We start from the raw sequence: 15885 nt of genomic DNA on the forward strand, positions 1-15885 counted from the left end.
CTAACCCGCGTCACGGTGCGGGGAGCGGCAGGCTGCGGGGAAGAGCTGCCGCTGGTTGGTAGCCAAGTACTTAACAGCAGCAGCCCCCGGGGAGGGCGGAGAGTGAGGAGGTGACTGCCGCTCTCACGTCCTGCCCAGCCGAGGCGGAGATGCTGGCAGCAGGGGCAGTCCCAGTCTTTTCCGCGCCCCCCGGCGAAGGGACTCTTACTGCAGCGGGGAGCCCGGGGGCCGGGCAGCCCCGCAGCCCTCGCCGCACAGCGGGAGGGAAACCGGCCCGCCCGGCGATCCTGCTGGGAGCCGGCTCTGTACCGGTCTCGCTTCTTGCTCTGTTTCCTCCTCGCCGTCGGCCTTGTCTCTCTGCCCCGGGATGCCGCCCAACCTCACCGGCTATTACCGCTTCGTCTCCCAGGAGAACATGGACAATTACCTGCGCGCTTTAGGTAACATCACCCCCCTCATCCCTCTCCTTTCTCTCCCTTTGCTCTCTTCTGCCCCTAAAGAAAAAAAAAAGTCACAAGTCATGGAAGGGGTTTAGGAACCCCTTGGTCCTTCTGTCTGTGACCATCGCTTTTGTGCTGTGATGGGCGGAGGGAGGAGGTATCACGGCTGTGGCTCCCTGGCTAGCAGAGTGGAGCTCTGCAGGGATGCTGCTAGATGAGGGGCCCGGGTAGTCGACAGATCTCCCCTCCCTCTCATTCCCCAGATATCAATGTGATCTTGCGAAAAGTGGTTTGCCTTTTGAAGCCCGATAAAGAGATTATCCACACGGGAGATCACATGGTCATCCGCACGATCACTTCCCTGCGAGACTATGTTATGGATTTTGATCTGGGAGTCCAGTTTGAGGAAGACTTGGGACCTGTGGATGGACGCAAGTGCCAGGTGAGAAGCCCAAGCCGTGCAGTTTGGCAGCGGACTGGGATGCACTAGAAGGTCAGGTACGCGCCCAGCTTTTGATTCATGACCCAGGTGGGAGCCCAGCCCCGAGCTGGCATGCCCATGCAGGTCCAGGAAGTTCTATGAGTACCTCCCTAACACCAAACAGCCGGACCCAGAGGCTATTATCCTCTGGAGCAGAGCCCTGAAAAGACAGAGCATCGGCCTGCTTGGCAGTACTCTCTTGCACTTGGAAGCCAGAGGGTCATTCACCTCTTGCAAAGAGCATCAGTCCCAAGGAGCCACTGAAGAGACACCAGATCAGGGACTGCATTTGTAAACGTGTGAGAGGAACTACCAGTGTCATCACTGGAAACCTGTATTGCCAGGACCTGCTTCCCTTGGGACAGTGTCTTCCCCGCATTTTCTCTTTTTCAGACAACTGTCTCCTGGGAGGGGGATCAGCTGGTGTGTGAGCAGCTGGGAGAGAAGAGGAACCGCGGCTGGAGGCACTGGCTGGAGGGGGACCAGCTGCATCTGGTGAGGAGGGGTCCAGCGCAGCCCTCTATATCCCAGTGGCAGCGGACAGGGGACACGCAGAGCGGGGCTCTGAACTCTGAGGCATGCAGCTTCCTTCCAGCTCCCTTCAGACTCCGGCTCCTCGGGGGGCAGAGTCCACTGCACACAAACATCCGGCTCCAGTCCTTGAAAGTTAACAAGGCTCGGCAAAAGCAACGACCCTTCCCTGCCCCGCGGCCTGACCCCTGGGGCTTGGGGAGGGGTGTGCAGCAGCAATGTGGCCGGAGGGCGGGCAGGGAGGCAGCTGGGGAGGGAGGCAAGTCAGGGATCCAGCCTCAACTCCTCTTTCGCCTCCCTTTCCTAGCGCATGACCGCTGAAGACGAGGTGTGTGTCCAGGTTTTCCAGAAGGTGAAGTGAGCGCTCCGCCGAGGGATGCTCCGCATTGGCAAAACAAACAAAGCCCGAGGGAGCCGAGCTCCCCCGTAGCAGCCTCCTTGTTTTCTAACGCCTCGTCTGTCGCCCAGCAGCGGCCGGGCCGGCGGAGGGATGGGATGGGATGGGATGGGACGGGGGTCACCGCGGGGCCGGGCCTGTGGGCAGCAGGAGGCGGGGATGGAGGCGGCCGCGGTGGGCCGGGGCGGGAGGGCGATGGGCTCCGGCTGCACGGAGGCTCCTTTCAGAATAAGAGTGTTTGGGGAGTAGTGAGACCGGGGCTGCCCCACGGCCGGCACCCGGGGAAGCAAGAGGTGATGCCCAAGTGGGAAAGGGTGGCTGAGGCTGCCCCTCCTGCAGCCGCCAACACCAGCCGCCTTCTCCTGGCCTCTGGGGTGCCACATTCTTCTCAGGATGCCGGCACACCCTCAGGCAGAATGGGTTGAAAACGAACCGATCGAAGATGTTTGTGTATGGTGTGAAATCGGAGGGTTGGGACAAGGGAACCGAGCTCCTCAGAAGGTCCCGAGGGTGAGAAAAGCTCAGGCTGTCCTCCTGGTATCCAAGATGATGGCCAGCTCCAGTCTCAGCTCTCCTGGCATTCCTGGCAGCCTTTCCCCATGGCCATCATAGCTCCTTTGGTTCACAGATCCTCCTTACAATCGGAGACCAAGCAACAGAACCAAAGGTGGTGAGGTCCCCTAAACAGCCAGACCAGTGCCGAGGAGGTGTCCTTTAGTGAAGACATCTAACGTGCATGAGCCCATAGGCAGTTGCTTCCAAAGGCTGCTTGTGTTTGTCCCCTGAAAAATGAATGAAGGGCAGGGTATGCAGAACTGTGTCACTACAGACATCACCAGGATCAAGAGGTGGGCAGATCTTAAAAATACAGGCCCTTTTGACAAAAGCCAGGTTGGACGGGGCTTGAAGCAACCTGATATAGTGGAAGGTGTACCCAGCAAGCAACCATAGCAGTGCCGTCCAGCATGGCATTTATCTGCTCTACAACCCCATCATTCCCCCTATTGCAAGGAGCCTTTGTTGTATCACAAGGCTGAGAAAGACAGAGGTTTGACTGACAGCAGCTGAAGCTGATTCAACTGTTGCCCTCTTCATACTCCGCCATACCATAAAAGTCCATCTGAGCTGTTTCTGACCCCAGCACCAAGGTGGCTTAACCATGTCCAGACTGATATCTTCCAGGCTGTGATCAACAACTGATCAGCTCAGTTGAGGCCCTGTGCCACAGGCTGGTACAAACTTTCATTTCCTGAGCCTGCATTCTTGTTTGATGGTAGACAGCAATTGTCTGCATGAGGTTAGCCAGACTCTGCCATTAACACATCAGCCACCCAGATAATTGTCATGTAAGCCTATGAGGTGATATGCAGAGTGGATTGCTTCTGACTGGTTGCCAGCCATCCTATATCCATGACAGCCTCTTGTCTTCAGTAGGCATCTGGTTGGGCCAGAACCATAGATAAGAATCTTACCCTTAATGTGGTCCACACTCATAGTAATCATAAGGGATAGTATTTCAGCCTATTCTAGGGCTTCAGTTAGTAGCTACCAGCACTGTTAATTTAATCATGCTATGGGTATGATGCTTAAGTCAGATGTTAACTTTGCACAACAGTATTATATCGCTGAGACACCAGCCTGTGGGATGTGACGATGCATAAGGCAGGGGAAAGGGTGTGATATTGGGAGGACATTGTCTAATGGCTTCTGAGGCTGTAGAGCAGGTTTCTTTCCAATGGCCTCCTGCAACAACTGTATTCAAAGCAGGAGTCTGTCTCCATCGGAGGGGATGGGCATCTTTGGCTGTGCTGAAGATCTACAGTTTCTTTGCTCTGATATTGTCTGGATTTGCTGTCCAGTTCTCTCGCAACCCAGCTGAGCAGAGCAGGCAGCAAAGAGGTGCTAGTTTTGGCACATTCCCTGGTTCTACAGGTATTCTGCCCTTAAGCAAAGTAAGGCACGGACACGCTCTAGAGGGGGGAAAAAAGGTGTCAGGTATTTCCTGGCTGTGATGTGACACAGACTGCACAGAACATCTGCAGCGGAACGCCACCAGTGGGAGCACTGGAGCAGGACTGAGGGCACAGCTGTATTGTCCAAATCGGGTCTATGGGATATGTAGCAGAGGAGGGCTGCTCCAGTACGGCATATCCCCAGCTAACCACGGTTACTCACGGTGGTTAGACGGTGGTTAGACGGTGCTATCGGGGCGGGGGAAGGAAATGAAGGCACGGGAATTGTGCCATGAAAGTGCCATGGGGAGCTCCCACTAGTGCCCCGCTGGATAGAAGACTCCTTGTCAAGAGCACGCTGAAATAATCATTTTCCTTACAAATGATCCTCATTCATTCCTGTGAATCCATGCTTCCCCAGGAAACACTCTGTTCATAACAGATCTCCCAAAGAGTCGTTCCCAGTGCTTCCAGATGTGGTTTCCAAGTAAAAGCTTTCCTTCTGGTGGTACCGAGAGCTAGCTGAACCTGCCCCGGCACAGCGGTGAGCCTGCCCAAGTCTGTTCATCATGCAGAGGAGATATCTGGACATCGGGAAGTACTGGGCTAATGTCCCCAACTTCATCTTAATTCTGATGTGTGGGGCCATATGGTATTACAGAGGCACTAATTGCTTGTTGATGTGATCTTTTCCAGGTAATAATTCAAAGATGCTCAATAAGCAGGTTCTGTAGTACACTGCCATAAACATCCCAAAGATGATGTCTGCATTCTTTTGAACACTATTTTCATCTTCATTCAACATGTTTTATGTAGCTATGAATTATTTCCTGTGATTTCAATGCAAGAAACTTACTTATCTCTCTGAAGCCACCCATAATTCTAAAAAGAAAACACAAAAATGGTGGGTTTACCTCTTACACCAAAGTCTGAAGCTTTTAAACTCCCCGAAGTTGGTGGCACACAATATGTCTTGGGCACTATGTTGATAAAAGCCTGAAATGTGTTTGCAAGTTGCTGTTTTTTTCTGATTTCCCCATTGAATACTGAAGGCCTTATCTATTGACCTTGTTTATCCTAAAAATGCTTGCAGAAGGAAAAGCAAGAAGGTTCCTTGGAAAGGAACTTGTCCTCAGAAGTCTTAATTATAGGATCCCAGACTGGTTTGTGCTGGAAGGGAGCTTAAAGCTCATCCAGTTCCAGTCCCCTATCACAGGCAGGGACACCTTCCACTAGAGCAGGTTGCTCCAAGCCCCTGTGTCCAACCTGGCCTTGAACACTGCCAGGGATGGGGCAGCCACAGCTTCTCTGGGCACCCTGTGCCAGCGCCTCAGCACCCTCACAGGGAATGTCTAACCCAAATCTCCCCTCTGTCAGCTTAAAGGTTTATTCATTTCCATAATACCCAACTCAAATGTCTGAGGTTTCTGGATTTCCCCAGAGAAGCTCCTGGTTCCCATCACAAAAAGCCTCTGCGGTGCTCCTCAGCAAGCCAGGACAGAGAAAACTTGACCTTAATGAATTTGTTAAGACTAAACCTCCTGGTCTCCTGCCCCACAGAACTTCCCAGAAGGAGCGGAGGGGAGGAACACACTTCCCGGGCGGGACATCTCTCCTGGGGAGCAAACTCCGAGCAGCTGCCGGTTTGGAGACCGAACCTCCTCGGCCACGGGCGGCCCATCGGGACGCGACAGCTCCGGCAGCAGGGGGCAGCAGGGGGCAGCAGGTCCGGGTCTGTCCGCAGCAGGGCTCTCCCTGCCCTCCCTCCGCCTCTTCGCACCGCCCGCACCGGCTTCCCGCTGACCGCCGCTGAGGAGCTCCGGCCGGGGCCGCGGGCAGGAGGAGCGGGGAGCGCGCACGGCGGGCGAGCGCATGGACGTGTGAGTGGGGGCATGTGGGGACGGGGAGGAAACGGGGGGGCAGTGGGGCTGAGCTGGCACTCGCTGTCCCTCCATAAGAGCTTTGCTAGAACCTATGGAGGGTTGAGGAGGAAGGATCTTCCTGGCTGATGTTTCTCATCAGAACTGGTCAGTGAGCGTGTTTTGGAGGGACACTGATAGTCCCATTCCCCAGAGAGGGAGAGGGGAGATGTGCAGGGTGAGAAAGAAAATGAGTCCCAACTGTTAAGAGGAGATGGAGGCACGGTTGGGTAGAGGGCAGCTCAGGAGGCACTGCGGGATTGCTCCTCAGCAAGCAGAGCTTGAGATCTTCAGATCCTTACCAAACGCATGGGGCAAAGATCCTAAACCAGCAACAGCCAGCAACACTGGCCCAGAGCCCCAGGGAACCAAACTTCCCATGGTTCTATGGGTTCTATGGGCTCATGACTGCTCAGGGAATTCAGCTGTGCTCCTTCAAACTGCTGCCTGGGTTGATGACTCTTTTTGGTGGGGTGACACAATGGCTTGCTGGAGCCTGGGTAGTGCTGGTGTCTTCATTTCGGCTTGTCCTCCTTGTTCCCGAGTGACCCAAGTCAGGAGCTGGACCTGCAACTGGGCCTCCCATGTTTGGATTCCATTAGACAGTGCAGGAGTCACCTGTGAAGTCTCCCCTGATGCTGGATGACCTAATTCTGTGCAATGTCATAGTTTTCTTGCCATGTTCACAGGCACGTTCCTTTTCTCCTGTGGGCCTTCCTGTTTCTTGAAGTGATGAGGTCCAGTCCAGTCCCAGAAAAGCTTTTTGGGGAGATCAGATCCCCCAATTACCCCAAACCATACCCCAACAACAACATCAGCACCTGGAATATCCACGTCCCAAAAGGATATGTGGTGAAGCTGACCTTCAGATACTTTGACCTGGAGCCATCCGAGTCCTGCTTCTATGACTATGTTAAGGTATGTGCACAGATACCTGGACCAAGGGGTGGCTGGAGATGGGAATCAGGCGGCCACCACACTCAATGGGTCTTCACTCACCAGAGCTCCTCTCATGCTTCCCACAAAGGAAAGGGAAGGAATTAAAGATAGAAATGGGTGGAGCAGGTACTGGCAGCTCATGGCTGGGTAATAGTGATGCTTGGAGCAGACTGAACCTTACGAGACTGCAGTGATTTCCCCTTAACCTTGACAGATCAAAGCAGACAAGAAGGACTTGGGCCGATACTGTGGCCAGCTTGGGTCAACCACAGGCAATCACCCAGGAAGAAAGGAGTTTGTATCTAAGGGGAACAGGATGCACCTGGCATTTCATTCGGATTTCTCCAATGAAGACAATGGCACAGTGATTCCCTACAGGGGCTTCCTGGCCTATTACCAAGCTGTGGGTAAGTAGGCAATACCCTCAGCATGCAGGAAGAAGCCTTTGTGGCTCCAACCAGTTTTGCTCCCTGTCAGGCAAATAAAGAGAAGCTGTAAGCAAGGATGTGGATCTCTGTACTTTCGGTGTACAGCAGAGACGTTTAACACTTTCCTCCCCTTGTCCCTGCATCTCCTGTGTCTTCAGATCTTAATGAATGTGACCCTAACAATGATGCTGAGAAAGATGAAAGGCCTCAGTGCCAGCACTTCTGCCACAACTATGTGGGTGGCTACTTCTGTTCCTGCCGGCCTGGCTACCAGCTTCAGAGTGACCACCACTCCTGCAGAGGTAAACTGGATCGCTGAAAGGTCAGAGGGTTCCAGGGAAGTAACCAGGAGGGGTGGGAGAATTGCCTTAGGGAGCACTGACAGGGCTGCAGAACACAGGGCTCCACAATGTGACCTCTGCTTTCTTCCTCAACACCAGTGGAGTGCAGCAGTGAGTTGTTCACAGAGGCAGCTGGGTACCTGAGCAGCCCTGAGTACCCCCAGCCCTATCCTGAAGACCTCAGGTGTAACTACAGCATCCGCCTGGAAAAGGGCTTATCTATCATCCTGAAGTTCTTGGAACCTTTTGAGATTGATGACCACCAGCAAGTCCACTGTCCTTATGACCAGCTCAAGGTACTGGAGATTGGCAAACTCTACTTCCAACTCCCCCTGCCAGACCTGGACAGGAATTGTGGGGGCACCACTATTTGAATGAGAAATAGCACAGGGAGAATGTCCCAGCATGAATCATGGAATCCCAGACTGGTTTGGGTTGGAAGGGACCTTAAAGCTCATCCAGTTCCAACCCCTGCCATGGGCAGGGACACCTTCCACTAGAGCAGGTTGCTCCAAGCCCCTCTGTCCAGCCTGGCCTTGAACACTGCCAGGGATGGGGCAGCCACAGCTTCTCTGGGCACCCTGTGCCAGCGCCTCAGCACCCTCACAGGGAAGAGCTTCTACCTAAGAGCTCATCTCAGTCTCCCCTCTGTCAGGTTAAAGCCGTTCCCCTTGTCCTGTCCCAACTCCCCCTTGCAAAAAGCCACTCTCCAAGTTTCTTACAGACCCCTTATGATACTGGAAGGCTGCTTTAAGGTTTCCATGAGAGGAAGGAAGGACTGATGTCTTCCCTCGTCCCTCCCTCAGTGTGCTAAATTGTCATTGTCCTAAGGTTAGAGGCACTGGGTCACAGGCCCCTATGAGCAGAGCCAAAAAAGTAATCCTTCTTCCAGTTTTATCTCCCTTTGTTTTAATCTCATGGTTTGAAGGCCTCGGTAGCTCTTATGATAAGGAAGAAGTAGGTCTTGTCAGTGGCAAACTTGGTCTCTATTGCACTAGGGCTGCTGGAGCATGTGTGTTTCTGTCCTTGTGATACAAGTTTTCCCCTTCAGATCCAAGCACGGGGGAGAGAAATCGGTGAATTCTGTGGCAAGGAGTCACCCGGTAGCATTGAAACCAACAGCAACGAGGTGGACATACTCTTCCTCACTGATGAGTCAGGGTTCAGCCGTGGCTGGAAGATCCACTACACCTCAGAGAGTAAGGCATTCCTTCCCAGAGGCTACTGCAGCCCCTCTGCAGCTTTTGTTCATACCCGCATCCTTTGTCCCATTCTCTGTCAGAAATACGGTGCCCACAGCCTGTCCCGCAGGATCAGTTCACCATCATCAGAGACCTGCAGCCTCTCTATCAGTTCCAGGACTATTTCATTGTTAGCTGCAAGACTGGGTATAACCTGATGAAGGTGAGATCCGTTCTCCACTCTCTTCAGCCCTATTCTGGCTCCTGCTGAGTTTGTGTAAGATTTTCCCTTTCAGTAAAGCTTTCTTTGGAGATGGTTTCACTCATGGCAATCTCTTGCAATTTCAGTTTCTTCCTTGCTTCTATCCACTTTCTTCCAGAGATTTCTCCTTCCCTAGCTCCCTTCCTTATGCAGTTACTGTTTCACAAAGCCCTGGCTTAAGATGAGAGACAAAGATCCCAGGAAACATTGGCAAGCAAGAACACCTCTTTGGGAGGATGTGAAACCAGCCTTGAAGCAGAAGAGGTTACCTGCCTCCCTTGCCGTCCTATTGCCAGGACTGAGTAGTGCCCAGACTTGTCATGTTTTCATGGCTGCTGCTATCTTTGCCAGTTTCAAAGAACCTGTAGCCTGTGGCAAACACAGGATAGAATAACACTGTAATGTTGGGAAGGGAATGTGAGGCCATAACATCAACAGAGATGTTTTTCTGTCCCACACAGGGCAACCGAAAGCTGCTGTCCTTCACGGCTGTCTGCCAGGCTGATGGGACATGGCATCAATCCATGCCCCGCTGTGAAAGTGAGTGAGCTGAGAATGGGGATTATGCCCCCTGCCGTGGGTTTTCAGCCTCTATGACTCAAGTTGTCTGTGGCCATACACTCAGGGATGTGCCGGTTGAAAGGACCCGTGGAGGTTCACTGTTGCCTTGCATTACATTTTTCCTCTTGCAATAAGGGGAATGTTACAAACCCTTACAAACCCACATAAAATATCACCCCCAAAATTGCTATAATGTTGTAACATCTAAAAGCAAAAGCTCCAGTCCTGGGATTTTGGAACACCCTCTCTCTGCCCAGTGTACTAACTGCTCCTTCACATCCAGGCCACAATCCCAGTGGAACCTTACAGTGTCTTGGATTCAACCCTTGCTTTCTTTTCCTTTTCTGTAGTTGTGAACTGTGGCAACCCCCCAGCTCTGACCAATGGGGCATTCAGCTATGCTAACAAACCTGCAGACAACAGCTACCAGGCAGTGATCACCTACCGATGCAACGAGCCATATTATCACATGGTCACCGGACCAGGCGGTGGTGAGTCCCGATCTCATGCAGACACTGAAGGCTGTGCATGAAAAGCCCACTCAGGGTTTCCAGTTAGAATTGTCTGTGCTCCCCAGGCTTACAGCTCATGCTTTCCTCCTGTGAAAGCTCGCCAGGCTTTCCTTGGCTCTGCAACATAGCTCCTGAGGCTTGTTCTCTCAGCCTATTCCCAGCTTGCTACATTCCCAGATTTAGAATCACAGAATGGTTTGGGTTGGAAAGGACCTTAAGATCATCCAGTTCCAAACCCCTGCCATGGGCAGGGACACCTCACACTAGACCATGTCACCCGCGACTCCATCCAACCTGGCCTTGGACTCTGCCAGGGAGGGAGCATTCACCTGAGGCAACCCATTCCAGTGCCTCACCACCCTCACGGTAAAGAACTTCATCACATCCCTCCTCTGTGCTCTCCTTGACTTTTGCAGAAGGTCTTATTCTTTCATCCATAATCACGATTTATTCTTCTCTAGTGTATTTCATTCTTTCACTGGAATTTGAGGCATAAGTATCTGGGAATCAGCAAAACTCTGAAACCTCAGCACAACAGTCCCAGTTGCTACAAATATGCAAAGACACTCTCATATGCTTTCTTTTTGTACTCCAGACACGATTTGATGACACAGGAGCTTTGGTTACAAAAGCAGTATAAGAAGTTCATGACCTCTTTGCCTTGTCTGTTCATTTAAGCCTTCACACACAAAAAAACCCCATAGGTTTTGAAGCTGAACCAGTTCCTGAATATGACTGTATGAACACCCAGTGGTGCAGCATACATGAGAGGTGACATGCTAGCACTGGGGCCAGGAACAAGCAGCTAAGGAGTTCTTTAAGTTGCTACTGATGCTGAATTCGACTGTTCTTGCATCTGAGTTTAACTCCTTCAGGAAGAGATAGAGCTCAGTCTCATCAGAAAAGAAGCACAAGCCCAGGAGCAAGTAAATGTCAGCACCAGCTAATTCTGACAGGGAGTCATCATGATACAGTCAGTTTAGAAAGGGAACAGCAAACAGCTTCTTGGAAGCATTTACTGCAGTGTAAGATAAAAAGAACAGAAACTATTTTTAGTCACCAGCACGACCTTTCTAAGAAAAGCGGATGTTGGAGGTAGTGGAGTTTGTGTTGAGAGGTGGCATGAGAGTTAGCTGACCTGCTGTATAGCCTCAGGGATAGATACTGAGCATGTGCAGTAGCTGACTCATCGTTTTGCTGTCTCGGGAACAAACCACTTTGTTCTACTCTCTGCAACCTACAGATACCAGAAACTTGAATCTAAAATGTGTGTCTACTTCTCTTCCTCCTCTGGGCTAAATAAGGTCAAACTGTGCTCTGTAAGCATATGGACTGAATAAAGGTAAAACCCCACTGAGATGTCTTTTCAGACTTTCATTCTACAGAAGCAGCGCCTGAGCTTTACTGGTCCCCTGAAGCTGAGGTGCTTTGAGATGTACATGTTAGCCAAGACAGATGGGAATAGTGGCTTTTTCTGGGAAAAGGTGCTTTGGGGTGGAAAGGCTGAGCACAGTATGTGGGATACGTTGGAGAGCGAAACCCCTTCAAAATTGTCCTGTCTTATCCTATCCTATCCTATCCTATCCTATCCTATCCTATCCTATCCTATCCTATCCCATCCTATCCTATCCTATTCTTCCTTCCCACTCCACTCCTGCAGACCCGAGTCTCATTCATTTCCCCCTCATCCTGCAGAGAACTTCACCTGCTCTCCTGAGGGAAGCTGGGTGGATGGAGATGGCCGGGTGAGGATTCCTGCCTGCTTGCCAGGTCAGTAAAGAACTGACTTTGTCTGGTGTTTACCGATTCATGCTTACTGTCAGCACAAAGCCAGGACAACATGCAGGGAGGGGATTGAGGATAATGGTATTAGTGAGGGAGGACAGAGAAAGCTATCCAGGGAGGCAAACTAAAGTGAAGTCAGTGATGGTGTAGGAGAGAGAGAGACAAGTCAGGGCTGCAGAGGGCATCATGATCTCCTTGCATGTCTCTGCAGTGTGTGGGAAGCCAGACCATCCCATCACTGAAGTGCAGCGCATCTTGGGCGGCAAGGCAGCAAGGAGAGGCAGCTTCCCTTGGCAGGCTCTGACTGGCATCCATGGCCGAGGAGGGGGAGCGCTCCTGGGTGACCGTTGGATCCTGACTGCTGCCCACACCATCTTCCCCAAAGGGGCTATAGGGAAGAATGCCAGCCTGGATGAGCTAGCAGAGAAGGCTAACGTCTTCCTTGGCCACACCAGCGTAGAAGAGCTCCTCAAGATGGGTAACCACCCTGTACATAGGATCTTTATCCATCCAGACTACAACCCTAAAGACGATCACAACTTCGATGGGGACATAGCCCTGCTGGAGCTGAAACACCCAGTAACCCTGGGCCCTACAGTTCTTCCCATCTGTCTCCCAGATGCTACCAACACCACATTCTACACGGATGGGCACATGGGCTATGTGAGTGGCTTTGGTGTGGAAAAATACTTTATCTCAAATCATCTGAAGTATGTAAACCTACCAGCGGTTGCTCGAGAGAAGTGTCAGAGTTGGCTGGACAGTAAGAAGGGTGATGAACCTATGGTTTTCTCTGAGAACATGTTCTGTGCTGGCTTCCTCACAGTCAAACAGGACACCTGCCAGGGGGATAGTGGGAGTGTCCTCACTGCCTTAGACACAGAAAGTGGTCGCTGGGTGGCTACCGGTATTGTTTCTTGGGGTATCGGCTGTGCCGAAGGTTATGGCTTCTACACCAAGATCATCAACTATCTGGACTGGATCAAAGGGATAGTAAAGGAGGATAAGGTCTAGATGTTGCTGCCCTACTAGCTGAAGAATTACTGCTAGCATATAGTTTTCCAGACACAGCAAATCATAGTTAAAGCTTCTGATGATGTCCCAAAGGCTTTTCAAATACATAGACCACGTAACCTTCATCATAAACACTTCTAAAAGCCACTATGATGAATTCTTAATGGTACCATCAAAACTTGCCAAGATTCTGTACTATTGGCAGCTTGTGGGACACCTCTGTGGATGTTCTCGTTCTTCCAAATGAAGCCTCAATAATATCAGCAGATCTCACGAGAGCAAACATGTTATTGTTTGAAGTGCTGATATCATCAGACTACTGCAGTCTACTTTTGTACTCTATTGTGTGGGAAGGTTTGCAGGGCAACAGACTTTGTTGAAGGATGTGGTACTTTGTGCTGTGTACAGTCTGCATATGTACACTGGCATCAGCAAGAGTCTGAATATTAAAATCACTGCTGGAGAAATCAGGTGTGTTATGTCTTTGTGTTTAACAAGTAATAAATATTGCCCATCACCGAAAGCAACCTATGGGCTTTATCTACCACTGAAGTTTTTCCAGTTCTGCAACAGCACATGGCAATTGCTCCCCTGTCACAAAACCACCATTAGATTACTCTGTCTGAAACACCAGCTGGCTTCAAGAGATGCAAAAGTAAGTCGTCTGTGTGGCGCCATATTCAAAAGAGAGGGAAGACAACAACCAATATCATGGAGAAAATTGCTCAGGAACCTTTACTGATGAGAATTTGAGGACGGGGTTTCTTATACTACATGAAAGAAAGCTCTGACCACCCAAGAGCAGCTCTAAAGTGATGCTGACTCAGAGAGAAGATGACTCCTCTTGTTTTGTGAGTAGTCTCTGGAGTTGTCTTGACTAGTTTTGCTACTACAGAATAACCTATGTTCTTATTGTGAGTCACTGAGAGCTCAACAGAGAAACTCTGGCACTAAGGTCATAGTTGCCTTCTCACACTGTTTTCTGTGAGATCCAGCTCCAGGTCTTCTCAGGTGTCAGTATCTCTTTTGCTTTTGACATAGTATACCCTGGGGAGGGACCTGTGAAAGTGCACATCTGAGATAAGCTCACCAAGTGATCTCCAAGAGAATTCTCGTGATTTTTCCCATTTGTATGAGCAAGAAGGGATCATGAGAGGCAAGAAGACCATGGAAAAACAAAGTGTCTTGTTCTACAGGAGGAATGGATAAAACCTGGACTCAGGGAGGGAAGGGAGAATGAGGCATATGCAACCAGGCGCTATTCCCTGTGAAGAACAGGGAATTTCTGGGATGCCCATGAGTACAGGTGACAAGAAAAACAGAATACCCAACTCTTCAGTCCTTGTAAAAGTTGGAGAAGCCATCTTAAAGAATCTCCTGCTTTGCAGGAGCCTGGAGACCTTCAGGAGAGTCAGTGAGTTGCCAAAAACTCCTTTAACTCTCCTAGGAATAGCAATCCCAGCTAAATCAGTATCTTTCCTGTCACCTATTCCTGGACCATTCAGCCACGTTTCTAGTCCTCTTTTCTGCTGTCCTGCATTGATTTCAGTGCTTTGTCTTCCTCTCCTTTTGCAGAAAGGCTGAAGTTAATCAGTGAGTAACCAAGAGTCACCGCTGGCTTGAGTGGCTTTGTGCTCATAGACACTATGGGAATGTCTTACCTGAGTGTGAAGGTCACGTTTTCCAGAACTGAAAATGTATTCCTTTTGTTTAACTTGTACTTTGTTGAGATATTTCTACTGCTGACGTATCCATCACATACCAAAGCAGAAGGTTCCTGACATCCAGCCATAGCAATCTGTAAGATTTCCAGTGGCTTTTGCTCATGATTATCCCAGAGGTTTGGGCATGTCTGTGTCATTTATGACATTCTAAGACATACTGTGTAGTTATAAAATACTGTTACAATGGCACCACTGCCATTGTTATTCTTCCTTCCATTGACATTATTGCTGCTTTGCCAGTATATAGTCACCTCCTTGCACAAGAGGAACAGGGGCTAAGACTGCAGCCTGGACTAGTTACCTGGGATGGACACTTCCTTTTGCTCTTCAAAAGATGGTAGCTGAGATGAGTCCACCTACTTAGTAACAAGAAGGAATGATTATAAAACTTCATACAAGATTAAAGTTGGCACATGCAGATATAAAAGTAAAAAGCACTAAACATCCTGTGGGTCACAGGTCCTCAGGAATGTAGTATAAAATCCTTGGTCACTCACCCAACAATGAAATAACTTATTGCTTGTTACACAAAGCTGAAGGTGCTTGAGCAGAGTGGAGGAATCTATATGAGATTTCCCAAGAGCTGAAGGCATCCTCCTGACCACAGTATCATAGAATCAACTAGGTTGGAAAAGACCTTTAGGATCATCAAGTCCAGCTGTTCCCCCAAGCACTGCCATTCCCTAGGCTCTCAGAGGAGGTTCGTAGTCCAACACACTGCTGACAGCAGGACTCGTTTCAGAGCTTCAGGGTCTTGCTCGGGCAAATGATGAAGATGTCCAGGGACAGAGATTCTTCTATGTCTTTTGTAGCACTTGTTCCAGTGCTGACCCACGCCCTGGGAAAAAGCCCTATTGGGAATTCCTGTGTTGCAATTCATGTCTGTCTCTTGTGCTGTCACTATTCACCTTTCTGAAGAGTCTTTCTCTGGTACTCTCTAGCCCTCCTTTAGTTATCTGAATATAGCAGTTAGATCGCACTCTTAGCTTCCTCCTTTTCAAGCTGAACAAACCCAGCTTCCCCTCTCTTTCACCATATGGCATCTGCACTAGTTCTCTGACCATCTTAGTAGAAGGGTATCTGTGAGTGATGTAAGACTTTCTGGAGCAGAAGAGACCCATAACACATGTCAGGTAATCTTGGCCCACAGCCTTCCCTAAACCAAGTGAGCTTTATTTCTTACCCAACACAATAATGGTTGAAAAATAAAGCCCTGAGGACAGGTGAATGAAAGGATTTTGAAGATATCTCATCTGCTGAGCTTGATGGAGAAGTCTGAAGCCCTCATTGCTGGTAATGGTTGGTCAGTGAGATGCAACCATCTCAAAAGAACTTCATAGAGACTCTTGGGTAAAGAGGTGAGGTAGCACAAGTTACAGCTTGACAAAAGCTGGCTGCATAATGCGTCAAAATGTGAC

The 15885-nt window shown here is 50.2% G+C and overlaps 2 protein-coding genes across 2 annotated transcripts; both read left to right on the forward strand.

Moving 5' to 3' along the window:
• The first annotated feature begins 198 nt into the window (after positions 1 to 198).
• Positions 199 to 1870, forward strand: RBP5 (retinol binding protein 5). Its single transcript, XM_061365495.1, has 4 exons — positions 199 to 440; positions 704 to 882; positions 1315 to 1416; positions 1760 to 1870. The coding sequence occupies exons 1-4, from the start codon at positions 368 to 370 to the stop codon at positions 1811 to 1813; spliced, it is 408 nt and encodes a 135-aa protein (XP_061221479.1). The 5' UTR covers positions 199 to 367; the 3' UTR covers positions 1814 to 1870.
• Positions 1871 to 5525: 3655 nt separating this feature from the next.
• C1R (complement C1r) lies at positions 5526 to 13210 on the forward strand. The gene is made up of 11 exons (XM_061365462.1): positions 5526 to 5681; positions 6410 to 6638; positions 6874 to 7066; positions 7246 to 7389; positions 7528 to 7724; positions 8480 to 8627; positions 8711 to 8832; positions 9333 to 9411; positions 9783 to 9923; positions 11640 to 11714; positions 11941 to 13210. The coding sequence occupies exons 1-11, from the start codon at positions 5674 to 5676 to the stop codon at positions 12741 to 12743; spliced, it is 2139 nt and encodes a 712-aa protein (XP_061221446.1). The 5' UTR covers positions 5526 to 5673; the 3' UTR covers positions 12744 to 13210.
• Positions 13211 to 15885: the final 2675 nt, after the last annotated feature.

Source organism: Neopsephotus bourkii, unplaced genomic scaffold (genome assembly GCF_033783945.1).
Source record: "Neopsephotus bourkii isolate Nb327-2 ecotype Australia unplaced genomic scaffold, CSIRO-AGI_Nbou_v1 NB_1287, whole genome shotgun sequence".
NCBI lineage: Eukaryota > Metazoa > Chordata > Aves > Psittaciformes > Psittacidae > Neopsephotus > Neopsephotus bourkii.

What these genes read in the sequence shown, in the direction of transcription:
- RBP5 (XM_061365495.1), top strand. Translation starts at nt 368, where the DNA reads ATGCCGCCCAACCTCACCGGCTATTACCGCTTCGTCTCCCAGGAGAAC. An exon ending in CAATTACCTGCGCGCTTTAG is followed by an intron (nt 441 to 703) that starts GTAACATCACCC and finishes CTCATTCCCCAG; the next exon opens with ATATCAATGTGATCTTGCGA. An exon ending in AGGGGGACCAGCTGCATCTG is followed by an intron (nt 1,417 to 1,759) that starts GTGAGGAGGGGT and finishes TCCCTTTCCTAG; the next exon opens with CGCATGACCGCTGAAGACGA.
- C1R (XM_061365462.1), top strand. An exon ending in GATCCACTACACCTCAGAGA is followed by an intron (nt 8,628 to 8,710) that starts GTAAGGCATTCC and finishes ATTCTCTGTCAG; the next exon opens with AAATACGGTGCCCACAGCCT. An exon ending in GATTCCTGCCTGCTTGCCAG is followed by an intron (nt 11,715 to 11,940) that starts GTCAGTAAAGAA and finishes ATGTCTCTGCAG; the next exon opens with TGTGTGGGAAGCCAGACCAT.